The sequence below is a fragment of the Strix aluco genome, chromosome 5 (assembly GCF_031877795.1).
Source record: "Strix aluco isolate bStrAlu1 chromosome 5, bStrAlu1.hap1, whole genome shotgun sequence".
NCBI lineage: Eukaryota > Metazoa > Chordata > Aves > Strigiformes > Strigidae > Strix > Strix aluco.
This window is the reverse complement of record NC_133935.1, coordinates 43,788,879-43,815,230: the sequence shown is the minus strand read 5'-3', so window position 1 is coordinate 43,815,230 and position 26,352 is coordinate 43,788,879. Positions and strand designations below refer to the sequence as shown.

Genomic DNA, 26,352 nt, shown 5'->3' with positions numbered 1-26,352 from the left:
AGGCTACATCACTCCTAACTGAGGTTTACATAGCTGCTGCTCTGCACCTGAGCCAGTCTGGTGTTTTTCCTTCCATCAGGACACTTACCTAAATCCTTCTTCTTGTAACAAATCTCATGGATTTTTTTTCTACCCACATAATAGCCAGCATCAGTTTACTCTGTTTCTCTTTGCAGCAATTGTTTACTGTTTGCTTGATCACTGCCAGCACTTTCTCTTGACTTTTCTATTCTCTAGTCTATGCCACCACATTGATTCAACATTTACCTTGACTGTTTCTAAGCCTCTCATCATTCTTGTTAGCATTCTGTGCCTTCTCTAGTTGTACCAGCTGTATCTGCTTTGAGATGCAGTGCAGTACCTGAAAATGGGCACAGAATTACAGCCTAGAACAGGATGGAAGGACTACCTCATGTGCCTCCTTGCTGCTTGTATGTCCTAGTGGGATGTGTGGGGGTTTTTCTCAACAGCATGATATATGTTCATCTTACGATTCACTGTAACCATCGGTTTCCTTCTTCTGTAGAATTACCACCTACCTAGTTACTCAGTCTTTATTTCTGTGCCTTGCCTAAGTGCTTATTTGTGTCCTTGTCCTCATCAAATTGAAACCTATTAAAGACCATATTTCTGATTCATCACAAGCAGTTTGAAAACTAAGCATGTCTTCCAACAAGCTGATAAATCATACCATGTCTGTCATATCTGCAAACTTGATCAGCATATCCTCTATTTCATCATCTGAGTTATTAATTAAAACATGAGTTTCCAGAGCAGAACCCTGGGAAGTCCCTCATTTGAGAGTTCTTCTTTGATGAGTTACCAAGGAGTTGAATACCCATAGGAGTTTCATTTTCCTAGTCTTCATTTGAATATGTCATGTGAAACTGTATAAAAAAACTTCATTAAAATTGAGTAAGTGACTTCCACTTATCCCATAACCACAAGAACTGTTCTCCTGCTATGGCAGGACAATAAATTGATTTGGCACAGCTTAGTCTTGAAGATTTTTCGACAGGAACAAGACTACTCCATGTTGGCATTATTCACCAATTTGTATTCTTCCGGGTGCACACAAATATTCCATGGTTTTCCAGTATTTTCACAGAAGCTTCAGTTGAACTCCTCAGCTGCAAGTCCGTCTTTTCTTCTGTTTAAGAATATGCATTACTTTTGCCCATCTATACTCTTCTGCAATCTCACTCATTCCCCACAAGTTCTCAAAGATACCAGGAAATGGCACTGCGATCAGTTCAGCCAATTCGCTAAGTACACTGAGGTCAAACCAGTATCAACACATAAATTAATCTAATTATTTTACCTCTTGGTTTTTCTGTCCCATCCTAACTCCTTTTCCTTTTGTTACTTGTTGTTAACCAGCTAAATCATCTTTTAATTGTAATTTGAATTGACAGAGGCATTAAGCACAGCATCATGTGTCAATGGCTTTCTGTTCAGGCTTCCTTAGTTCTCTTGCTATTGCAATACTTAATGAAAGTTTCTTCTTACCTTTTTTGTCTTTGATAGTAATTTCCTGCTTTGTTCTTTGCCTTTCTGATTTTGTCCTAACATGTCTATGCTATCTTTTCTTTCCCAGCATCAGATCTGTCTTCTTTTTTTTTTTTTTTTTTTCTTTTCTATCTTATTCACAAAGGCTCTTCCTCAGCTTTAGAATTTAGGCTGGAAAGGACCTGTGGAGGTCATCTAGACCAGGGCCAACTTCAAAGGTTGTTCAGGTTACTCAGGATCTTGTTCTGTCAAGATGGCCATTTATCTTGTGGTTTCACTAAGAGGTAGTTACAGTCTTGTCAAGAAGAATGACATTCTAATAAGTCCTGAACTGCTACATAAAATGCCTCTGGCTAAGCTATGTTCAAGGTCCAATCTAGAAAGTGTGTTCTAAGTCCATCTGTTCTAGATCCTGTCGATATGCCAGGCAGAAGCATGTTAAAAATAATGCACCTAATTGCTGTGCTGCGCCAACAGTGAGGGATTTCTGCATATGTCCAGAATGTTTAGATACCTTTGGAAATTTACTGAAGACAAACTTGGCACATATACTTTTCAGACATCTCCAAGATATTGCAGTAAGGCCTGAAAGTCTACTTTGTGAATTTAGGCACCCAAAGTGGGTCACAAGCACGTAAGTCCCATGTGGAATCAGGCCCTTGATGGCATTACTGCTAAGTGGCATTTGCTAACCTATGCATTTCCTGATGTCTCTTGGCAGCTCTGAGACCCTTCTCATGGTTAGTCCAAGAAGGATTATCTATCTAGGTTTCCCTTCGCTGGCCTGTCCTTTGGGACCTGATCCTGCAAGTACTATCAGATGTAAGTAATTGCAAAAAATACTTTGGGAGGCGAGACACTATTGGGATATTCAGAAAGGGATTAGATAAATTCATGGGCAGCTTGTCTGTAAACAGATACTAACAGAACTAGGCAGGTATGTGCCCTATAACATCCCTGACTAGACAGTTCCTGATACTGAGGAAGTACAAAGGGAGTGGGTGACCAGAAGTGGCCAGGCTCACATGCACTTTCTAAACAGTCAGAATATTCTGCTAGATGGACTGCTAGACTGACTTATCAGAGAATTTCTCACATATTATATATTTCTTATATGTGACATTTTTTCCATTGTACTAAAAGTTGGAAGAGTCACACTAATCTGTTAACTACATCTGTAAGCTTACTGTGTCAAAGAACAAGTATGTGGGTGGTGGACATAGACTATATATAAGACAGGTCTGATGACTCTGATAATTGCTGAAGGAAACCATTTGGTTCAGCTCAATAGATTCTATCACATATGAATTCTTATGGCAAAAAGGAATGTAAGGATGGTTGAGATTAATCCAATCTGTTCCTGCTAGTACTGCATTGCTTCAGGTACAACAGAGTTAAGATCATAAAGATCTGAACTAAGATGCCATCTTGCTGAACTGATGCTCGTAAACTGGACAAGAAGTGCTATGCAGGACAATGAGAACTTGACAAGTCTTGTCAGGCAATCTCTTTCAAGAATACCTGTATTGAATTTCTGGTTGTCTTAGTTCAGCATGACTGCTTGTTGAGATCAGCAGTGTGCAATGACAGCTCAAAGGAAAAAGCTGTTGGTATAACTTGGACTCACCAAACACAAATCAATTCTGTTTTCTAATACTACTAATACTAAACAAATTATGAAGAATTGATGTTACTGCCTTGGATATTTGTGATGAAAATAATCTCAAGGGATTTCAAACCAAAAGCTATCACAGTCAGAAAGCTAATTCCTTGCAAAGGCCTGGTACAATTGATAAAAACATTCTAGATCATGGCTTGCTCAAAAATTTTGGGGCTCTTGAAAAGTCACATTAAGTAGTTTGACTAACTTCGATCTTATTTACAACTCTCTGTATACTGGTGTCAGTAGTTACAGACATGACTGTTGGTCTGTGCATGCATGTATGCAGTTCTTGAACGTGCTGTGTGTAACTCAGATGATGCAGTGACTTTTTTCAGAAATAAAAACACAGTTGCAATTCTATTAGATAGCTCCTCTTGGTGAGGAAAAAAAAAAGTTTGATCACTTCAGACAGTTTCTCTATTGATCATCAAATTCTTGCTTGAATTTCAGTTCAGGGACACTGTGAGCACACATTTATCTTCTGTCAGAGAATGTCATAAATCTCAAGAAAGTAACATGGCTTTTTTCCAGTCTCATCTTTTCTCCTCTTACTTTGGATACATGACTTTATGAGCAGCTTAAAACTTCCCAAAAATGCTAAGCAAGTTCACTGCTAATTAAACCCAGCATGAGGACACAATCACAGTACTGAACAGTTGGATTTCTGGAAAATAGGTTATGTGAAGTGTTACAAAATTCCTGGAACCATGCAAACATCAAATTTGAGATGCTTGACTGAGAAAGCTCCCCAATGAGAGGTGATAATCTGAGCATCTGCAGACTATTGTTTATAAATTGTTGCTGTTGCCTGTGTAAAATCAACTTCTGCAAATACACATCCTCTACCTGGAAAGACAGCTAAATATAAGCAGCCACGAGGCATTGATGCTGCTTGAGTGTGCTCACACACTACCTTTCAGCCAGTAGAATAAATAATACAGTTTGTAAAGATGGTGCCAACTGTGTGATCATTTAATGGCTCCTTGTTCCATGAAATACTCAGGCCTAGCATCAGCTGACTCAAGACAAAAGAGATATAGATATATGTATATATGTGCATATATATATCAAGTCTTTCTGTAAATTAACATGACTTTTGTATCTAAATGGAGCAACACTGGTGATCCAGAACCTTCAGAGGTCTCTCTCCTCTAAAATCAATTTCAATTAATTAGCTACTATTTAGCTGGCAATCTTTCTTGGTAACTCTTTACTAATGACACTGATATTCTTGGATGCTGATTTCTCATTGTCTTGTAATGATAAAAAGTTATTTCCTTGGAAAAAACTGTAGAAAAAGTTCATCTAAGGCTTCTCATGTCAGTTTCTTTACAATTTGTGCAGGATGGACCTTGCAGCTTGAAAGATGATAAAAGATTGAATCTTCAGGGACAATCAGCATCAGAGACAACTTCTCTCTTACCCATATCACTGCTAATGATCATTCTTGTCAACATTTCAGAGCCTTTATACTCTTCACTGTGTATCTTTCAAATACGACAAAGTTTCTTTATCCTGTTGTTAAATACTTGTTTGATACTTGCAGATGAGATACTTTTTTAGGTGATTCTGTTTCATACTGTTGAGTGGACTCAGCTGACCTTGTAGGAGCACCACTCAGAATCTTTAAATTGATACAAAAAAGACTGATGGTGTCCTCCACAGCCAAAGCAGAAATTGGGACGATTTTGTACTGTCCAGTGAATGTTAATGTGGTTGAGTTTTCAGTGTTTGCACCACTGACTTTATCAGTGGTAGCCATATTCCTGATTATGATGACCAGTTCAGTTTGATTACTTCTTTTCCTGTAGCAGTTTGCAGACCAGTAATCAGTTCTGAAATATAAGTTGTCTTGCATATCTTTTATTTAATTCAACAGATCCTGATTCCTCAAAGCAGGACATGGTTTACTGACAACAGCAATATGAATGCAAGAAGAAAGCACTCTGAGATTAGACTTGTACCCTGAAGACTGCCTCCTTGCTGTAAACACAACTGCTCTCATTACCTCTGCTCGCTACTGAATTTGCAACTTGCTAATTAACATGGCTGCAGGTAACCAACTCTGAAGGAAAAGAACAATAATGTGCAGTTACATGAACCGGTTAATGCCATGCTATGAACTCATCTGGTTTTAACTCCTCTCTTTTCATATAATATCCACTTTCAGAAAACACTTGCAGAAATTACTGATGAAGTTTTTACAATTAATTGTATTCTCATAAAATGACATTTATAATCTATAAATAGTCATCTCATTTAAACTGTCCCACATGACCTCCTTGTCTCTAAATTGGAGAGACATGGATTTGACAGATGGACCACTCGGTGGTTAAGGAACTGGCTTGATGGTCACACTCAAAGAGTTGCAGTCAATGGCTCAATGTCCAAGTGGAGAGCAGTGACAAGTGGTGTTCCTCAGGGGTCAGTACTGGGACCAGCGCTGTTTAACATCTTTTTTGGAGACATGGACAGTGGGATTGAGTGCACCCTCAGCAAGTTTGCTGACAACACCAAGCTGTGTGGTGCGGTCGACACGCTGGAGGGCAGGGATGCCATCCAGAGGGGCCTGGACAGTCTTGAGAGGTGGGACCATGCAAACCTCATGAAGTTCAACAAGGCCAAGTGCAAGGTCCTGCACATGGGTCGGGGCAATCCCAAGCACAAATACAGGCTGGGAAATGAGTGGATTGAGAGCAGCCCTGTGGAGAAGGACTTGGGGGTATTAGTGGATGGAAAAGTGACTATGAGCCAGCAATGTGCGCTCGCAGCCCAGAAAGCCAACTGTATCCTGGGCTGCTTCAAGAGAAGTGTGACCAGCAGGTCAAGGGAGGTGATTCTCCCCCTCTACTTCGCTCTTGTGAGACCCCACCTGGAATACTGTGTCCAGCTCTGGAGCCCCCAACAGAAGAAGGACATGGACCTGCTCAAGTGTGTCCTAAGGAGGTCCACAAAGATGATCAGGGGGCTGGAGCACCTTGCTTATGAGGACAGGCTGAGAGAGTTGGGGTTGTTCAGCCTGGAGAAGAGAAAGCTCAGGGCAGACCTTATAGTGGCCTTCCAGTACTTAAAGGGGGCCTACAGGAAAGATGGGGAGGGACCCTTTCCCAGGGAGTGTAGTGATAAGACAAAGGGTAATGGCTTTAAACTGAAAGAGGGTAGATTTAGATTAGATATAAGGAAAAAATTCTTTGCTGTGAGGGTGGTGAGACACTGGAACAGGTTGCCCAGAGAGGTTGTAGATGCCCCCTCTCTGGAGGTGTTCAAGGCTGGGTTGGACGGGGCTTTGAGCAACCTGGTCTAGTGGAAGGTGTCCCTGCCCATGGCAGGGGGGTTGGAACAAGATGGTCTTTAAGGTCCCTTCCAACCCAAACCACTCTGTCATTCTACGAAACACTGAGTTTTTTAGAAGTCCAAAGCACTCAACAGCTCCCATTGAAAACAACATGACTAGGCTACTATGTATGGACCTATCAAAATTAATTTATTATTTGTCATTTGGATTTTATTTAGGAACTGCTGGTGCACAATTCCTTCCGGCTGTTCTATTTTTCAGTTATTATAGTAACCAATAATACTTCAAAGTAATAACTGTAATGCTTAGCACTTCCAACCAAACACTTCTATTAGGCTGCTGTAATACACAAATGTTGTTTACAAATAATGACACTGCAGGTCAACAGATTCTGTTATAAGACAGCTGTTTCACACTTCACAACAAAAATAATTTCTCACTATTTTCTCTAAGTCTAAACATAGCTATATGTTGTCCAGTTACCAGTTTCAGAATACAGATCTAAGATTGCTCTTCCAGGGATTCTTTATCTAATCAGAATAGATTGTGTTTCTTTCTTCTAAACTTTTCCTCATCATTTAATTATCAAATAATTTCCCCCAAAAACATAATTAGTACACTTTCTCCAAGAATCCAAGCACTTACAGCAAGTCAGCTGAAGCCTTTTTAATGATTTTTGCAGGCAGAGAGGGCATCTGGCAATCTTTTAGTCTACACAGTTTCTCTGAAATGTTCTCCAGAGTAATCTGGTGAAAAATGAAATACAGGCGTTCTTTGAGTATGTTTTTGTGAAGTCTGGCTAGAATAAGAAGGGTAAGCCCCATTTTGTCGTGCAGACTTTCTGAATACTATGCCCTTTTCATTCCTGCCTTGTGTCCTATGTGCCAGATGCAGTATGTGTCCTATAGTGCCAATTGCACAGGAAAGGAACAGTGTCAGCTCAGCCGAGGTTCTTTCCATATCTTGAAAAAATTTCATATTCTCTTTTAGGATGACCATAAGACTCCTTTGCACTTTTGGAACATCACAAGAGTGTTTTAACATGGTATAGACCTAGTGGTCAGAGCCATTTACTTATTTCAAAAATCTCAAACAACAAATTTGCAATTTTCTTTGTGCCACATACCCACGACATGTTCAAGAGACCCTATTACAACATCTAGATCCCAGTGTACTTTAAAGAACATTTTTTTGAGCCTTCAGGAATCTCAATGCAAGTGAAATTTTAGTATATAAACAAGCAGAAGTTATTAAGTGAAATTATGTGAAATGAACAGAACAGAGGTGGAGTACAATACAGAGTGCTGTATTTCTTGCACTGCCAGATCACAGGTAACCAACCTTGTTTACAAGCATGTACCTTAAAGGACACACAGCTGAATAACAGAATGACCTTCACAGCCTAAAACAGTTTTGCAGCTGTGCAACAGGTTCCAATAACAACATGATACAATATATGTTGGATTCAAGGTCATTATTGCTATTTAATACAGAGCAAATTTCTTTCCGGAAGACTTTTTCTCAATGGCTTCCATTTTCCAAAAGCACCAGCTATTTTCCTTTCGAAAGCCCATGTAGACCCTGGGGATTCTGTATTAACCTTTTCTCTAGTCCCACATGGATTATACAGAATTTATTTTTTAAGTTTGAAGGTGATACAGGCTGTCATGTTCCAGGGCTCACACCACTGTAACTGAAGGGATTAGAAAGAAACTTCTCTGTTGAAACCTCTTCAGAGCATCCTGCACCTTCCACTGAAGTATCTGATATTGGCCTTTCTCAGAAAATATAGATGACAATTTGGTGGACAGCAGTATGGCACCATGAGCCTTTCATCCCTATATTTGATCAGAGATAAAACTTTAGGGACTTTTGAGGTATTTTCCAGGTGGACAAATGACTAGGTTATCACCAGGAAGGGACAGAAGTACATTTGTCTTCCAATGATTAGAAGGAGTTAGCAGATGCAGGAGACTGTAAGCAATACAAAAGGGCCCCAAAATACACCAGCTACTGTACCAGCCCAAAGCAAGTAGAGATGGTAGAGGTTAGAATGAATAATGAAAACATTTGAAGATCAGTGTATTCTTAAGGAATTAAAGAAAGGTAGATCTGTGAAAACATTTTTTTCTTGCTGTAATGCAGAAGGAGAGGGAGAAAAAAGGAGATGTTGTTAAGAATGAATATACAGCCCCTTTTCTTTTTTTTTTTTTTTTTTGCATTAAAGCCCTGTAAAGCCGAAGGATTATGGACATACAGCAATCAAAAGACTTGTAAAAAGCTACGCAGAGAAAGGAATCTGACTAATGCTTGGAAAGGGAATGGTCACATATCAGACTACACAAAGTACATGTTGTGAACATTACATCAGTCAGGAACATATTTGTGGAAATTAAGATGGTGCATACATGCTTTTCAAAGCTGAGACTGACTCAGCAAAGCTAATCATCGTGCCTAAGGAAGAACTTGGAGGAGAACACTTAGGACATAGCAGTTACCTCTGCTAAAGCAGAAAATGTGACAGGACAGCAAAACCAACATTCTGTATTTACCATATACTGTAAAAGATTGATGGCATGCCACCCAAAGGATCTCAAGCAAGTCATAACAAAGTACATGACGCAAGCTTTATTTGTTCAATTAAGAGCAATGTAGGATGTGGAAAGCAAGAGGTAACAATGACACATGAAGAACAAAACCTTGAAGTGCAAATCATGTAAAATGTACCAATTACAAATCATGGTGAAATCAACACTTCTTCAAAATTATGAGTTAAACTGATTGTCCACAAAGGCAGAAGAATACTGAAAATGAAAAAATTTTGAAATTATGGACAACAGAGAAAATATATAAAATCTCATGAGAAACAGGTAATTCTATAGGGCTACGACAAGATTGCATTACTTGAAATACTGTAGCTACATCTTGGCAACGGTAATATCTCAAGACATTCCCATTTCAGTTGTGTCTGCATTTTAAATTCACATGTGCATGGAATAATTGAGGACTGAATTAATGCAGCACCAGGACACAAGACCAGGTAATGCCTCCATTTGACTATAGCTTATTAACTTTATCTTACTAAGATAATAAATATAATAAATATCCAATGCTATGCATATATAATCAAATGGCTCATTAAACTGGCATGCCCATATCAGAGAGCTAACACCAAGAAACCAAAAGAATATTTGGCAATGGATGATGAAACAGTTGCATACAATTTAGGTTCAGAAAGCAATCATTCGGCATAATCATTTCATGGTTTCGTGATGTGCTGTTTTAAACAATCCCTATATTATTGCTGAGGAGAGAGTTCTCTACATCCATTACCTTCACTGTACCTTCACAGCTTCCACTTCCAAGCCACTATCATCCCAGTTTTCCATGAAGATCCATGGTTCTGCACAAATCCCTTGTGAGCCCCAGAAAAATAACCTGTCATTTTTCCACGGTCTGAGCACTAAGCTCTCTTTCTGTCCACAGACAGCAGGGATGTGATCAGCCTGGGTGTTGAACGCAGAAACTAACTCTCCACACACCCTTTCCTTCCTTTCACTTGCAGAATTAAAATGAATATTTATTTTAATTAGTAGTAGCAACTGTGGTTTAACTATTGCCCTTTTGACTGAGATTAGGTTTAGATGACACGATCATCACATTCTGAAACTACGTAGTGTGACAATGCACTCTACAATTCCAAGTTTGTAGTGTAAACAGGCAAATAAGTATATGACTGTAAAAACAGCCTTTCATGTAATTACAAAAATTGTGATGGCAAAAATATGATTGTATAGCACGATGTGTCTTGTACTTGTGTTCATGTCCCCCCATTTTTTGCCTAATCACAAGTAGAAGACACCTGTCATTATTACCATGTTTCTTCCTGCAAGGAATGCCTGCTTGGGGATAGAACCATGGAAAATGCTTGTCCCAGCCAGCAACAGTGCAACAGGCCTCTGGTTTCTGATTGGCACTCCCTCCTCCCCAGGAAAACGTCTTGTAGTAAAATAAATGTGTTTGTGCAGTGGTGACTATTTGTCACTGTAGACCCTGACACAGGCATTAAAGCATCTGCCATTTAGAACTGTGTCTCATAACTGCCCAACATGAGAGCTGTAATGAAATCCTACCTTACCATACTGAACTAGAGAAGTCTGTTTAGTTAGCAAGGTTGCACCTCTCAGATACTAACAGGACTGTAACTGATATGAACACTAAAGTCCATATCCAATCAAAAGAAAACAGCAATAATTTGGAACAGCTATACAGCCAAGGCCTCTGTGAATAAGAATTTTTAAATCTTCCCCTACAAAGACCATAAAATTATACAAAGTTATCTTTTCCAAGTTTCTACCTTTCTGGCTTCCCAGCTCCAAAGCATATACTGTACCATTCACTACTCCACTTGCCAAATCTGCGTTTGAGGGATGATTGCTCTCACATGCTTTTAAATTCTCTGAAATGGCACATACTTACACACAAGCACTGGCATGCACAGTACACACACTGCCTCTAGTCAGCTCCTAAATCTCCAGTGAGAGTGCATGTGATGATGTGGACATGCAAATAATATCATTCCTTGGCCAAGCAGAATCTGAATAGGGTCAAGTAAACAGAGTCTAGGTAAGCAAAAGTCAGCCGATAGTGTAACAACATATAAATGAAAGTCAAGAAATAAAGCTGGTGTGCTACCCCTACAGACCTCTCTGAAATTCAGACATTTTAAGGCAAGAAGAGATGATGAAGTTCAGCTAAGAAGTGCTCCTACATACCACAAGTCATGAAGTTCCACATGCTCTGTTCCAGTAGCAGGAATTATGCTTCCATGAATGTCAGTAAAGTTCTTTTGCCTGTATTTCCCATAGGTCATTGTCAGCATAAGAAATGCTTGTCCCCCGTAGAGTCTCCACTGCCCAGACTTTCTTAAACTCATGGAAAATCTCTAATATCTGTTCACCAAACATTTCTGTAATAAGTTGCAGAGTCAGGGATAGATATGTGTTCTTTACCAGACTACCTATCTTTCGTGCACCAACTTTCCCCTTACAGTTTCCACATCTCTCAGCCATTTCAAACATCTTTAAAGAGATCTCAATCCTTCCCATTTGCTTAAAATTTCCTTCTGAAGGGAAAGGAGCGACGAAGTCTCTCATCCTCCTTAGCTTTTGCAATCCTTGGAATAATGTACTACTTCAGCAGCAAATCTCATAGTGCAGCAACATGTCAAGCTTTTCTCTAGTTCTTCCCAATGAACTGTGACTATGAATACATTAGCAGATAATGTAAGTGCACCAGCAGCAGATCTGTAGAAACTGGCCGTGCTGAAGACCTAGCATCCACTTCACATTCCAGGATGCCTTCCACCTTAGTTTCTCCTGAACAGAACCCAGATGACACATTCTGAGAGCACCCTGTAATCAGTATCAAAAGTGCAGTAAGTGGGGGCTATTCAGAGATTTGCTCCACAAGGGTATTCCTGAAAAATTAAAATGAGAATGTAAAGACATCCTGGGTGAGTATTTGAATGCACCTCTTGACACATCAGGAGGAATGGCAGACAAGTAACCCTCTAACAGCTTAGACTGCTGTCTTAACCATGTAACATATGGGTTACAAGTGACAACAAAACACGGACATTAACACATATCTGAAGACATGCCACCTACCCTTACCTGAATACGCTACCAAGCTCAGGTGAGAAGGTCTTCTGTATGAATTGGATCTGACAGAGAACAGGACAGGAGTAAGAGCCTAGAGTTTTTCTGTAGCAAAGAGGTACTCTCGATGGTTGCCTTGAGACTATAATGAGGACAGTGTATCATTTTCTTCTGTTGAGAAACTAGATGAAAAATGCTAAAATTTTAAAAGGAGGTGTTATTGTTCCTGTGAAAAAAAGGACTTGTTAGAAATATCAGTAGAAGTTATCAAGTCAAATATTAGGGGGGTTTCAGAAACTTGGTGAAACACAAGTTTTGAAGAATATAAACTGTTTGAAAAAGACAGAAATTAAGGCAGAAGAACAGCACTATTAACAATAAAATACATTGAAAAGGAAAGTTTCTGCTAAGAAAGATGCTGTTGAACACGAGTGTAAAAGGGAAAAAAGGAAAGTGGGAATGTGAACAGAAAAATTTCCATATCTGAAGTGCAAACAAACTCCGAGAACCCCAGTATGCCCACAGCCAGGCCTACGCTGGTAACCTGTTCTTCAGAAATCTGCAAAAAGCAAGTTAAGAATCATTATCTGGGAGCCAAGGTATCTAACCATCTCTGAAATCAAGGGGAGCATTGTACGAGTAGAATAGGGCTATAACAAAGACAGGCTGAAAATTTCACCTTCGCCCAGGTGCCCTTTCAGAGTGCCACACAGGGGTGGACATGCCTCACACCCACTGATTACCGATGCCCCTGCAAAGAAGTGTTGAAGAGATCAAATATTAAAAATACACAATGCCTGTGTCTGGAAGAATCTTGAGGAGAGTGAAGGAGAAAAAGAAGGTATTTAGAGTGGTATGCAGTGCTATGTGGGTCCTAGATGACAAAATGTTTCTCTGTCATTCTGGACTGAACTCCTGCTTAAACCTTAAGGTGTCAAGAGTGATCAGGGCAGTTCCAGGCTCATTATTCAACCACAATTATCCAGAAAATTTTATATGGAAAAGTGAATTTGGAGGGATCAAAGTTCTGGGGATCAGCTGTGACTTTAAATGCAGTGCATCTTTCCTGGATTTGGGTCATTATTACTGAAATAATTCTTTGGTAGGATAACAGACCTTGTAGATCAGTGAAACATAGTACATCTCACATTTTACTTGTGTAAATATATTGCAAGTACATTTTCAGTAGAGTACCACAGTATTTTGGTGGAAGAAGTAACAACTGGAATAAAGAACTGGCCTCACAGACTGAGAGTGAGTTTTTCTGTAAGGGGCTATCAAACCGACTGTAGTTACAAGAGGAGTTCAGCAGTGATTCTCCTTCCAATTCTATGTCCAGTTGTTCTTATTCACGTGCTTTTACTTCCTCTTATGTCTTTGTGTTTATATCTAACATGATCTGGAATGCAAGGCATGAAGAGCAAAAAGACCGGCACCAACTTTTGAATCCTCCACTTGATCCACTTTGGCAATAGAGAACATCACTGAGGACATTATGTTCAAATATGCTAGGGTCGTTTGCTAGCTGTGTTATGTTCACCAAGGAGCTGGAATGGGAGATGCAGTGTGATGGCTACAGCAAAATTCAAGTTGCTGATGTGATGGAGAAATTGGCCGACTTAATTCAAATTAAAATTCAGGTACAGCTGCTAGGCGTTTTGCTCGATAAAGAGCTGACTATGCTGTGCCCACATTACTGTGAGGAACCAAAGCTGTTTACTCTAGCACTAAGAGCTGGAAAGAAAGAACTTCTTATTTCGTTTCCTGTTAAAAAAAAAAAAAATAAAATCTGTTGACAGCAGAAGAAGCATCTGGCTCCTAAACTTCCAGTTTCCCAACTCCCTAAGTCTAGTTAAAACTCTTGAAAGGACAACAATTTGGGCATGATATTTCTTCCTGAAACTAAGTTTTCATTTGTGCACCTTATCAGTAGATTGATCTCATCTCTATCTTGTTCCAAACATTCCCAGAGCAGCAGTGAAGAAAATAAAGAGTGAAAGAAAAAAACTACTGTAGTAGATGTGAAAATGTTTTAAATAATCAGCAGACTTACAGTTTTCTTTTTTTTTTTTTTTTACTACCATCACTAATGGTGTGGGACAAACACCCCTGTGGGGCTCCAAAACATATAATGCCAAGGGGTGCCTCCTCCCTGGATAATCAGCAAATTAAATGAGAAACACGAGGGACGGGTAAAGGTCAACATTATATCCCTTTTTAAAGGTAGAAAATTAAATGACAGGGAAATTAAGTGACTGGTCAAAGGTCAAACAGAAAGCAAGTTGCAGAGCATGGAAACTGAGAAACTGTGTCTTATGTTCAGCTCCTTAACTGCAAGACTACCCTTTCTTTAATCTGAAGAGGAAAAAAACCTCAGTGATGGAATATTAATATCAAAGTTAGTTTCACTGAGAACAGTCTGAATTTCTCTGTCTCATCCAAAACTGGATGTTGTTCTGCCTCATTAAAGCAGAAATGAGATCCATTCCAAAACACTGATTTGGTCAAAACAAAATCGCAACTACTCCTGAAGATTTTTGTACTCCGAAAAAACTGATTTGCAATCAGTTTTGGAGAAAGTCGAGTCAATGATCAATTTCATTGTAGCTTTTGAGAAATGAACAAAAATGCCACAGTTCCTTTCAGAAAGGATGAAGTTAGAAACTACATTTGAGAGATATTGTGGTGTTCCAGGGGCTTCATCCACTCTTCATATATTATTGTGAGTTTCTACGAAAAAGCATATACATATATGTGTGTATACATGTATATACACACACAGAAATATACTTACTTATCCAGATAAATATACATAGATATGTGTGTGTGTCTATAGATATGGACACATATATACGCATATACACATATATATATTTAGGTAAGCAGAGAGAAATTACAGGGGATTTAAGGAACATGGGACAGTCCAGGGAAAGAGACAAACAGGCCATTTTCCCATGCCTTCTCTTTCTTGATGTAAGAGAAGTCGAGACATGATGTGACATTACAGTATATGCTAACAGAGAGTAATCACAAGCTCCATTTCTGTCTCGGGGCTAGGAAGCTCTATATACCTTGCCAGGCCCAAGGGATTAAACTGCAGTTACACCAGACGCCTGGGCTTTGCTTGCCCTAAACACTGTCAAGGACAGGGGCTGTTCAGAGAGCCCCGTCAGACTGTAACCCAGTCACCTGGAATCACTCCTGTCACCTCACGGGCAATGTGGGAAAGTTCAGATTAAAAGACTAAACCGAGGTGTGTAGCTGTGGGTGCTTCAGCACCGCAGCAAGGCTCTGACTTGGCAACCTTCCCCCTGTGTGTGGAGCAAAGTGAGCTTGGCTCCTAACCTTGGGCTGGCCCGGGTGCCTTGGGTCACAGGAATGGCATGCTTCAAGGGGGGCGGGGGGGGGGAGGGAAGAGCAGGGGCTTCTTCTGAAAATGTTAACCCGTCTGTTTGGAGAATGATGGCTGCCTTTGAAATCTCTCCGTATAGATCTATACTTAGCACCGGGCCAAGGAGCATGCACTGGGGAGTGTGAGGGGTGGGCTGGGGGAGGGCTGCCTGTGAAGCCCCCCACCTCTGTCCTCCAGCCGTGCCCCCTCAGGCCCAGTGATGGGGACAGGGCGGACGCCACTCGTGAGCCTCCGCCTCACATTCCTTCGCTGCACCCCAAACTCACGCGATTTCAGGGTGGGGGGGAAGTTGAGTTGTATTTTTCTTTTTTGCTTGTTTTCCTTTTTTTTTAATTTGCCTCCCTCCCCTCATGCCTCCCCCCGCCTACCTTCTAAATAGGAGATGTTCCCAGGACAGCGCCCGGGAGACTGGCTGGAATCAGTTTTGGAGGGTGATGCACCGCGACAGCTAAAAGTTGGATAAGGTTTCAGCAGCTCCTATATAAAGCAGGGGGGACTTATGTCACCGCACTAATTAAATTCCATCTGGGTTGTTCCTCAGGGTGTTTTTGAGCCTGCCACCCAACTCAAGCAGGCAGAGAGGCCGAGGGACAGCATGATGATGGACCTTTTTGAAACTGGCTCCTATTTCTTCTACTTGGATGGGGAGAATGGAGCCCTGCAGCAGCTGGAGATGGCTGAGGGATCCCCGCTGTACCCAAGCAGCGATGGCACCTTGTCCCCCTGTCAGGACCAAATGCCGCCGGAGGCTGGCAGTGACAGCAGTGGAGAGGAGCATGTGCTGGCACCCCCGGGACTACAACCCCCTCACTGCCCTGGCCAGTGTTTGATCTGGGCTTGTAAAACTTGCAAGAGAAAGTCGGCCCCCACGGACAGACGGAAAGCAGCTACCCTGCGGGAGAGGAGGAGACTGAAGAAGATCAACGAAGCCTTCGAGGCCCTGAAAAGGCGGACTGTGGCGAACCCCAACCAGAGGCTGCCCAAGGTGGAGATCCTGAGGAGCGCCATCAGCTACATCGAGCGGCTGCAGGACCTCTTGCACAGGCTGGATCAGCAGGAGAAAATGCAGGAGATCGGGGGGGGGGCCTTCAGCTTCAGCCCCAAACAGGGCAATGTAAGCACCGCCGCTTGATTCCTCCTGCCGCCCGGGCATCCAGCTGCGAAACCGCCGCGCCCGTCCCCTCCCCTCCTCCTCCTCGGCATGGCCCCTGCGGCAGCCGGGGCGGGCGGGCCGGCGGGCGCGGAGGGGGTCCTGGAGGAAGGTGCGAGCTCCTGGGGCCTCCGACGGGCGGCCCACCCCGGGGAGCCGCGGCCCAGGCCCACCCCGCTAATGCCCGTCCTCTGTCTCCCCGCGTGTCGCTCCCGCCCCCGCCCGTGTGCCGCAGATCCCCAGCTCGGACTTCCTGAGCACCTGCAGCTCCGACTGGCAAAGCCTTTCTGACCATTCCCGAGCCCTGGGAGCCAGCCCCAAGGAAGGTAACTCGCTCCGCGGCCGCCCCCCTCCCCCGGCCGCCGGGCCGAGCGCTCCCGCCGCCGCCGCGCGACCCGCCCTTCCCCTCACGGTCGCGGTCGCCAACGGCCGCCGGTGGCGGCGGCGGCGGCCCCCGGCGCCCCCTCACCCTCCGGCGCCCCCTCACCCTCCGGCGCCCGGGCTCTCCGCCCGTCGCCAACCCTGCCCCGCAGGTCCGGCGAGGAAGCACCGTTGGCTCTTTAATCCCTTTTCTCTCGTTGAGCAGGAGGCTCCATCGTCGAGTCGTCGGCCTCCAGCAGCCTGCGCTGCCTCTCCTCCATAGTGGACAGTATTTCTTCCGACGAGCCCAAACTGCCCAGCGCGGAGGAAGTGGTGGAGAAATAAATCCGGTTGCTCTGGTAGTATATTTAACGGAGATGGAGCCCCCACCCCCTTCCCTCTAAACTAAGTAATGAAGCAAATTAACACAGTGGAGAGCCCAGGCAGGGGCCTTGTTAAGGTCGAGTCAAGGTACCTACCCCAAAGAAAAAGGGCCCTCACCGACTCGAGCCAAACAGACTTTCCCCCCTTTTTTTCCCCCGAGTTTTCTTTCAATTGTGTTGCATAGACCACCTCTCCCCCTTTTTTCTTTTTTTTTAATTTAAGATACTCACCTGTGTACCGGTGATCTGCTTTGTCTGCAACTCACCGGAAAGTTCATTCCTGTCTGAGTGAAGCTGTTGGTTGCATTTCGTGTTAGGCGTATTTAAAGAGTTCCCGCCTTGTTTCTTTCCTGTAAATAATTTCAGTACTGTCTTTTCTTTTGTAAACATAACAAATATATATTTAAATGGTGGAATGTGATATTGTATATAAGAATAGACAGATTTCTTGGATTGTAAAATAAAGCTCTTTGTGTTACAGTGTTCCCCCCCCCCCCCCCCCCGTAATTAAATAATAACACGATCCCGGAGTTAAAACCCACCACTGACTTCAGCGAGATCAAGCCGCGAAGAGTCAGACATATGTAGACGAGATACGACCCGTGTGGCTGGAGGCAGCCCTCAGGACTGATTTCTCCCTCGTTTTCTCCCCTTACCTTGGGCCGGACCCGCGGGGTTCATTACCCGCCTTCCCCGTCCTGCCCAGGGGAAGCTAGGCAGGCGCGGGGTGGGGGTGGGGGGGCCGGGGCCGGGGCCTGTTCGGCCGCCCGCAGTGCTTCGCCGCCCGTTCCCTGGCCGTGGCTGGGGAGCGCGCTTCCCCCCCTGCTCCCCCTCCGCAAAGCGGTGCTGCTCCCCCAGAATGTCCGACAGGGCCGCTCGTGTAACTCGCCAGGCAGGGACGCTTCTTCGGCCTTGTCCGCACAGGGTGGGTGAGCTTGGAAAATGGAAGTGTGAAGAGCCCCCCCACGCCTTGGTCTTGAGGGAGGCCCAGCGAGTCTCACCTTTTCCTCTCGGCACCGGAGGCCTTGAACCCTGGCCTTGTCTGCGGCAAAGCTGGTGGGCCTGCTACCCGCAACGGGGCAGCCGCAGGCTGTGACGGGAGCCCGCTCCCTCGGGGGTCGGAGGCTGAGTTCTTTCTTCCCAGGAAAGGTAACTCCCCTTGACTTCCTTGAGCCTGAGGGAGAAGAGAATGGGGTCCCTCAGGGACGAAAGAGTTAAGCGGCCGAAAAGGGGTTGTGGAGGGGGGGTAGCAACATATGAAGCCTTTCACTCAGTGGTGTAAAAAAACCCACAGCCTCCCTGCGGATGGTGAGCGGGGCTGCTCCCGGTCAGAGCGTTACGGCTCGTAACGGGCTGTTCATACCCCCGGGAAGGGGCGACCACCGGGGAACAGCCACGCTCTGCCCTACACACGCACGCCGGAAAGCGGGCAAAAGCTGCGGGACGGTGCTTCAACTCTGCCCACGGGCGGTCTCCTTGTCAGCTTTAACCCTTGATTATTTCTTTTTGGGGTTTTTTTGAAAGATCGCAGCCACGTTTCGGGAAGGTCTCCCCCTTGGCGGCCGGCTCGGGCACGGGTACATCCGTCTGAAGGGGAAGCTCTGGAAAGAGACTGCCCTGAGACCTGGCTCCCCCATCGCCGTGCCCTCCTTCCTCCGTGCCGCCACCGTGGCCAGCCTGCTTTTAAAACCAGTTAAGTAGTCGCTCTAATTGCTCTCTAATGAGTAAGGAGTAATTGCGCAGTGTGATGGGCACGTAGCGATACGGCAGTTTTCCCCCCTATTCGTCGTTTCAAACCAACGCCTTTGCCGCGGGGAACTCTCGGGCTCTTCAGAGAGCGGCGCTGCGGGGAAGGCGCCTTCCTGCGCGCAAATCTCGGCGTTTGAGCCAAAGAGCAAAGGCGTTGCTGTTCGCTTCTGTGGCGAAGGGGCTCGACCAGCAGCAGAGTGTGCCCGGTCGGGTTAGCAGCTCGTCGCCTTCCAGAGCAATTCGTTCCGACCCCCGCCGGGTCCGCGGGAAGGGCTGCGCGCCCGCCGCCCGGCCCAGCCAGGCCCCGCGGCCCCAGCGGGGCAGGGGCCGTGGCGGAGCGACCCCGACGCCGCGGTGCCGGGCCCACACCCGGCCGGGCTGCTGTCATCTGTCCCGGCATCAGCCCCGGCGAACTGGCCCGTCCGGCCGGTGGGACCCCCACGGCAGGGTCTCCTCCAGCACCAGGGTAACTCGAGCGATTGTTTGGAGTAAGGTTGCCTAAAGGAGGATTTTTTTCATTAAATAAAGAAAATACCTCCCGAAGAGACTCTCCGTGACCCCCGCGGCTACGGCTGACATGCCGGGCTTCCCAGTGAAGGTCCTCAGTGTGTTTGCAATTAAAATGTTTGTGTTTGATATTAATAACGATAATCTTTACCTAAGTCCCCAGCCAAAGCAAACAGGACCCTGGAATCACAAAATCAAAGGGTAATAACTGGGTAAGGACGAGGGGTTTGTGATTTAATCAAGTCTTTTATCCGGAGGGGCCACGCACAGAGTCATCGAACCTTTTGACCGAGTGTACGGTTCCCGTCCCGCTCCCCCGCAGTTCGGTGAACGCCAGAGGCGCGGACCGGAGCGCGGCTCCCGGAGCGCCCGTGCCCCCCACCGACCTCCCTCGCCTCCACCTGCCCCGCTCCCCCGGGGAGGAGGCGGGAGGGCTGCGAGGTGCGGGGAGCCCGGCCCTGCCGCCCCCCGCCGCCCGCCCCAGCTGCCCGCGGGGCCGGGGGTGGTGGGGTGACGGGGCGCCCGCAGTGCCGCTGCGTTGTCACCACGGCCTTCTGAAGCGACGCCACCGAGTGTCTACCGAGTGATTAAAGCCTTTTTTTGTTTTTTATTGTGCATCTTTATTTTCCTCCGCAAAACCGCCCGCAACCCCGAGAGGGAGGCAGGCAGCCGGCAGCGGGCCCAGCTTATTTTGTGAAGGCAAAGGCAAGGCGGGCAAGGCCCAGCAGCTATTTCCACAGGGAAAATTCCTCCTCGGATCGCTGCTGCCTTGGGGAACTCGTACGATTTTTCCAGAGCTTCCACGTTGAGCTGGGGAATGGGAGTGGGGGGCAGGGGAGGGAGGAGGTTGAATAATTGAACCATGTGCTCGCTGGGACGTCCCTCCGATAGCAGGAACTAGCAACTTTTCCCAGTCTCAAGGCTGCTAAAAACCCCCTCGTGTCCCTTTGATCTCTCTTGGGAGTCCCGGGGTGCCAGCAGAGGCCAATGCCTTCCTCAGCTGTCTTCTGCACAAATCCCTCTGGCAGGTACTAATGTGTTTACTTAGGTGCGCACGGTTCCCAGCGCTGGGGGGAACCAAACGTTTCTCACACGGCTGGAAGCTCCCGGCCCCACCAGCCCAACTGGGAAACAGTTTTGCTGGCGGGACAGCGCGGAGGAGCGCACCCTCCCCCCCCCCCCCCCCCCCCGACCCCCCCGGCCGCCGCCGGCACCCACTGACGGCGGGAGGGCAGAGACGGGGCGATGTTGGGGGGGCGGGGGGGGAAGGCGGCACCGAGGGACCCGACGGCGGCGCCCGTCCCCGCACGCACCATTAAAGACAATCCACCCCTGAGTAACGGCCTCGCTGCCGGCTGCCGCCCCGCCCCGGGCCCCGGTGGGGCGCGGGGGAGCCCCGCAGCGCTTTGAAGAGGTGCGGGGCGCTGGCCGAGGGCGCTGCGCCGGGCCCGGCACGACGGGGCGCGCCCAGGTGGGCCCCAAACACCTCTTACCACCCCGGCCCGGTGACTCCTGGTTTCGGACGGGTTTTCTTTGCTTAAATAGAAAGGCATGGGGCTTGGGGGAAAAAAAAAAAAAAAAAAAAAGATTGTGCGCTGTGCCGATGGTCCCTGCATGGGATTGAATCCCTCCCGAAATAGGTGCGGGACGGCAATTGCTGCGGAGCGGGGCGGCGGGGGGGTGGGGTGAGGAACACCATTTACAGAGGTCCTGACACGTTTACCATTTTCTCTGTGCCCGTCACCAGGAGCAGACGGTGTCTGATGCTCAGGCTGTTGCCGCTTTCCGGACTTGAGCCTCCTGAAATGCAGCACTATCCGCTCCCCCCCTGCCCCCGCTCCCCCCAGCACCCTCATTAGCCAGCCTTGTAGTTTGTGTTTTCTCTCCCCTTTCTTCAGTTCCACTCGCCTACTGCACTTTTGCAAATTTGTTTTGAGATCACTTTACCAGAGGAGCCAGAGGCTCTTAAGGGATACTAATTACAGATTTTTTTTCTTCTTGAGTGACAGGCTCTTACATCCTTTCTTCCCCTTCCCCCAAAATGTTCAAGGAAGAAGGAAACAAATTTTCCTAGCTCCTCAAAGACTTTTGGGAAAAGGCACGTTTCTTAACAACCCCAACCCCGCTGAATTAAGAGTTAAATCTGCGAGCTAAAGCTCTGCGGGCCAGGAGAGAGGGACCGAGGGGGTTGGCATTGTGCAGCAGGAGATCCACAGTGCACGCCTGGAGAGAAACCCTTGAAAGGTGATCAGAACCGCAACCGCACTTTAAAGATCAAGTTTATTTGTGCACAAAGCATAAATCTGTAAACAGGTCTATTTTAGCCAGCGCAAACGTGGTAAATCAAATTTTGTGTGTGTGTGTGTGTGCTCGTACGCCACAGCCCAGTGAAGAGTTCAAGTTACTGCCGAGCAGAAGCGCTTCTGAGCGGCGGTTTCTTAGGAAAACAACAGGGAACTGCCCTGTTTCAGACGCGGCCCAACTAAACAGCAACCTGCACCTCGGAGCGGCAGAAGCCTGCAATTCGGAGCTTTCCCCTTTCTGTAACTTTACTCCTTTATCAACTCTCTGCTTTTCCTCCAGTATTCATTTCAAAGGGGGCTCCCCCCGTTTATGGCCCCAAATAAACCGAAGCAGTGCAGATGTAGCCTTCCCCAGCCTTTAGATAATTACGCGTCCGCTCGTAGGAAGAACAGTGTGTGCATGGGGTTTTTTTAGGAAAAGATTTAGCCTCAGAGTGGAAATCCGCCTTTTAGGGGGTTGCAGAGGGTGTGAAGGAGCAGATGGGGTCTCTCCGGCCCCAGCCGCAGCTCGCTCAGAAGGCTTGCCAGCCGTGAGCGCTTGTGCAAGGCACCTCTCTAAGGAGATGTTCCCTGCCCGCCTTGCTCGCTTGAGGAGCGGCTCCGTGAGCGACGGGATCGCCATGCCCTCCGCGTTACCTCTTCCTGAAGAGAGGGTAAGCGAAGGCGCCTTTTTCCTGGGCACACAGACGGGCTCCGTGGCGTTTGAACCGCTGCTGGGTCACTTGCTCTCCGTTTGAGTTACCCTGGGTCACATAATTTTATTCCCAGGTAGGGAAGGTTTCCTTTGCCTTCTCGTAATATTTTCCTCAACTACAAAAGCCACCTGGATGAAACCAAAGGATTCCTGCGCGTTAGCAAATGCCTGTTAAATGGCTTCATTACCACTCTAATGACCCTTGCACCGCTCCGCTCAGCTACTGCTGCGGCTGGAGCTCTGCAAGGCTTTTGTCCCCGGCTTGTGTAAAGTTACTTAGGGATTGCGGGGTTAGAAATTTTACACTTCCAGGAGGGGTTTGTTGCACTGGCAGCTGGGACGCATCTGTAACGGTACAAGTTTGCCTGAAAGCAGAAAATTAGCAAGCCCGAGGCACTGCTCGACTGTTGAGTCTCTACCAGCACCAGGTCACACGAGTAGGAGAAGGAATGGGAAGGGGGATTTGTCTCGGAGCGAACACGTACACTTTTGTACCTTTCCCTGTGAGTCGATCCGACAGCACTAAAATCTGGGTTTCCCCCCTTCTCGTCTCTTTTGGCCACACGTGGCTGTGCATTTTTGTCCCCCGATTTGTAAATTTAGACGGTTGGTGACACAGCTTTAATTACAGGACAAAGCGCTCCCCAAGATAAATGAACAAATTTTAGGTCTGAAAAGAGGGGTAAATTGTTTCAGGTTAGACCTGGACCTCGGACTGTGGGGAATAAAGATAGGCAGGTAGACACTGTAGGTGCTGGGGGGGCCCCTGCGTTAATTCCCCCGTGGGGAGAGGCGGCATCCCTCCCGCTGCAGCGTGTGGTGGGAGATGGGAACATCGGGATGAGGATCGGCTCTGGAGGAAATGTCAGAGGTTCGCGCGCGTCCACTGCCCCTCTTTCTCTTTCCACACCGAAACTGCAAAAGCTCAGACTTGGTTTGAACTTCGGAGATGTCGCAACCAGTTCTGGGGAGGTCGCTCATTAGTGAAGTGCCCCACTCACAGCTCTCCAAAGGAGCGGTGCGGAGCAAATTGTCTCCTGGGGACTGGAGGGGGCTTGCCCAGACAGCCCCCGGCAGGGGATGTGGTGGGATATGCTAATAAAGACTGGCCGCGGCGGACCAGCCTCCCTTTACATGTATATATAAGGGCCCCCCGCATCAGCCAAAGGACACTTCGTCTCAGGTCGCTAATTAGTGAGGAAGTTGCCCCAGCGCGCCTCGCCGAGAGCCGCTAGCTGCCACCCCACGCCGACGTCTCCGCTGCAGGGATGGAGGTGATGGACAGCTGCCAGTTCTCCCCGTCGGAGCTGTTCTATGACAGCTCCTGCCTTTCCTCCCCGGAGGGCGAGTTCCCCGAGGATTTTGAGCCCAGGGATCTGCCTCCCTTCGTCGCCCACGAGCCCCCCGAGCCCGCCTGCTCCGAGGAAGAGGAGCATGTCCGAGCTCCCACTGGCCACCACCAGGCCGGCCACTGCCTCATGTGGGCTTGCAAAGCCTGCAAGAGAAAATCCACCACAATGGACCGGCGGAAGGCGGCCACCATGAGGGAGAGGAGAAGGCTGAAGAAAGTGAACCAGGCGTTTGAGACCCTGAAGAGGTGCACCACTGCCAACCCCAACCAAAGACTCCCCAAAGTAGAGATCCTGAGAAACGCCATCAGATACATCGAGAGCCTCCAGGAGCTCTTGAGGGAACAGGTAGAAAACTACTATCACCTGCCGGGACAGAGCTGCTCCGAACCGACCAGCCCCACTTCCAGCTGCTCCGATGGGATGGTAAGAGAGGGGCAGGCGCGATGGGGCTGTGGGGACCCCAGGAAGGCTCGCGGGCAGGTCCCCCTCGGCCCAGCGTCGTGGGACCGGTCCCATGGGTGTGGGACGGGCCGAATGCAGCCGGATATAGGAGAGGGCGGACAGTTTGCGGTAAAACAGGCCCCTTCCCAGATTTAACGCTGAGCATGCACATGAGCTTTCCGGGGCCGTACGGGGGAACGGTAACGGTGCCAGAGGGCACCCAGCAAGCGCCCCAGCCCCCGGGGGCTCCCCCCCCCCCCCCCCCCCCCCCATCCTCCCCCTAGATTAGCGCGGCGCAACAGAGGGGTAAGGCGGGGGGCGACGGGGAAGGCGCTGCCCAGCGGCAGCCTGGCCGGGCAGCTTCTGGCCTGCTCCCACGCGGGCGCCGGGGCTCCGTCCCCGCCGGGCTTTAAGGCCCTTTCCCTCCGGGGGGGAGCGTCCCGCTGGCCCCGGGGTGGGGGCGGCCGGGCCGGCACTCGCCCCTCGCTGTCTTGCAGGCCGACTGCGGCAGCCCCGTCTGGTCGGCGAGAGGCAGCAGCTTCGACGCCGTCTATTGCTCCGAGATGGCCCACGGTAAGCCCGACCCGCCGGTAGCCGCGGGCGCGGGGGGTGGCGGCGGAGGCCGGGGGGGCCGCCCCGCTCCCCGCGGCACTTGGGGAGGGCAGCGGAGCACCCCGCTGTAACGCGCTGCCCTGTCCCCACTCTGTTCCCCCCCGGCCGCAGGGTATGCCGCCGAGCAGAGCAGCGCCCTGTCCAGCCTGGACTGCCTCTCCAGCATCGTGGACCGCCTCTCCCCGGCGGAGGAGCCGGGGCTGCCCCTCCGCGACGCCGACTCCCTCTCGCCCAGCGCCAGCATCGACTCGGGGCCGGGGACGCCCGGGACGCCGCCGCCCCGACGGACCTACCAGGCGCTATGAGGGGCCCGGGGGGACCCGGCACCCCGCGCCTGCCGCTGCCCTCCCGCCGGGGCCGCCCCCCCTCGCCCAGCCCCGTCCTGCAAACGCTTCTCGGGCCAGAGGGGCAGCCCCGGCGCCGCTCGGCCCGCCGCCTCCCTCGGGGCGGGGGGCAAAGCGCCCTGCCGGGCCCCAGCCCGGGGTCCCCCCGGGGCAGACAAGACCCCGCGGCTCGGGACACGCGCGCTACCCTGGAAATCCCGCTGCAAATAAAACGTGCTGTGAGCGAGCTGTCTGGCCTGCTGGTTCTTTAAGTGCATTCCCTGGTACGGGGGAGGGCAGCGGGACTCGGCTGCGGGGTGACGGCCGGCGTCTGTGCCCGGCCCCAGCCCAGACGTGGTCGCCCCCGGCTCCTGCCTGCGTGGGGCCATGCCCCGTCACGGCGGCTGTGGGCCGGGAGATGGAGCGTCTTGCCGGGCTGGGGCCGGGGAGCTTGTTTCTCCCATCGCCAGTGGGTGTTACTCTGAGACGGCTCATGGAGGAACAAAAATGTGGAGGGTCAAATTCTCCCTCCATTCCTGTCCTGCTATGGGCAGAGTTTCCTTTATTCTCTGCAAGAGTAAAAGTAATTCTTAATTGTCGTCTTTCTTCCCCCCCACCCCAGCAAAGCCCTTGTTTCTTTCCCTGGGTGTGAAGTCTGAACACGTATTCCAGGATTTGGGCCTAAAATTGCATGGTGACTCTCCTCTGTAAAACAACCGTATGATCTAGCTGTGATGCCCTGTGGGGGAATTTTACTCTCGGTCACTCTTGGTGCTCTGGCAGAGACAAATTTAGTTAAGTTAGTAAGAACAAACCTCAAGTATCTTTCACAATCCACAAGGGACATTTCACAATATTCAGAAAGCAATATAGATCTATTTGCTCCTAATGACTTTGGTCCCACCAGCCAGGATGAAAATTCATTGCTCTATTTACATG

The 26,352-nt window shown here is 48.1% G+C and overlaps 2 protein-coding genes across 2 annotated transcripts; both read left to right on the top strand.

Moving 5' to 3' along the window:
- The first annotated feature begins 15,657 nt into the window (after nucleotides 1–15,657).
- Nucleotides 15,658–17,915, top strand: MYF6 (myogenic factor 6). Its single transcript, XM_074825433.1, has 3 exons — nucleotides 15,658–16,653; nucleotides 16,925–17,015; nucleotides 17,276–17,915. Exons 1-3 carry the CDS (start codon nucleotides 16,135–16,137, stop codon nucleotides 17,392–17,394), a joined length of 729 nt encoding a protein of 242 aa, XP_074681534.1. The 5' UTR covers nucleotides 15,658–16,134; the 3' UTR covers nucleotides 17,395–17,915.
- Nucleotides 17,916–23,877: 5,962 nt separating this feature from the next.
- MYF5 (myogenic factor 5) lies at nucleotides 23,878–25,662 on the top strand. Its single transcript, XM_074825432.1, has 3 exons — nucleotides 23,878–24,460; nucleotides 24,976–25,051; nucleotides 25,202–25,662. The coding sequence occupies exons 1-3, from the start codon at nucleotides 23,954–23,956 to the stop codon at nucleotides 25,393–25,395; spliced, it is 777 nt and encodes a 258-aa protein (XP_074681533.1). The 5' UTR covers nucleotides 23,878–23,953; the 3' UTR covers nucleotides 25,396–25,662.
- Nucleotides 25,663–26,352: the final 690 nt, after the last annotated feature.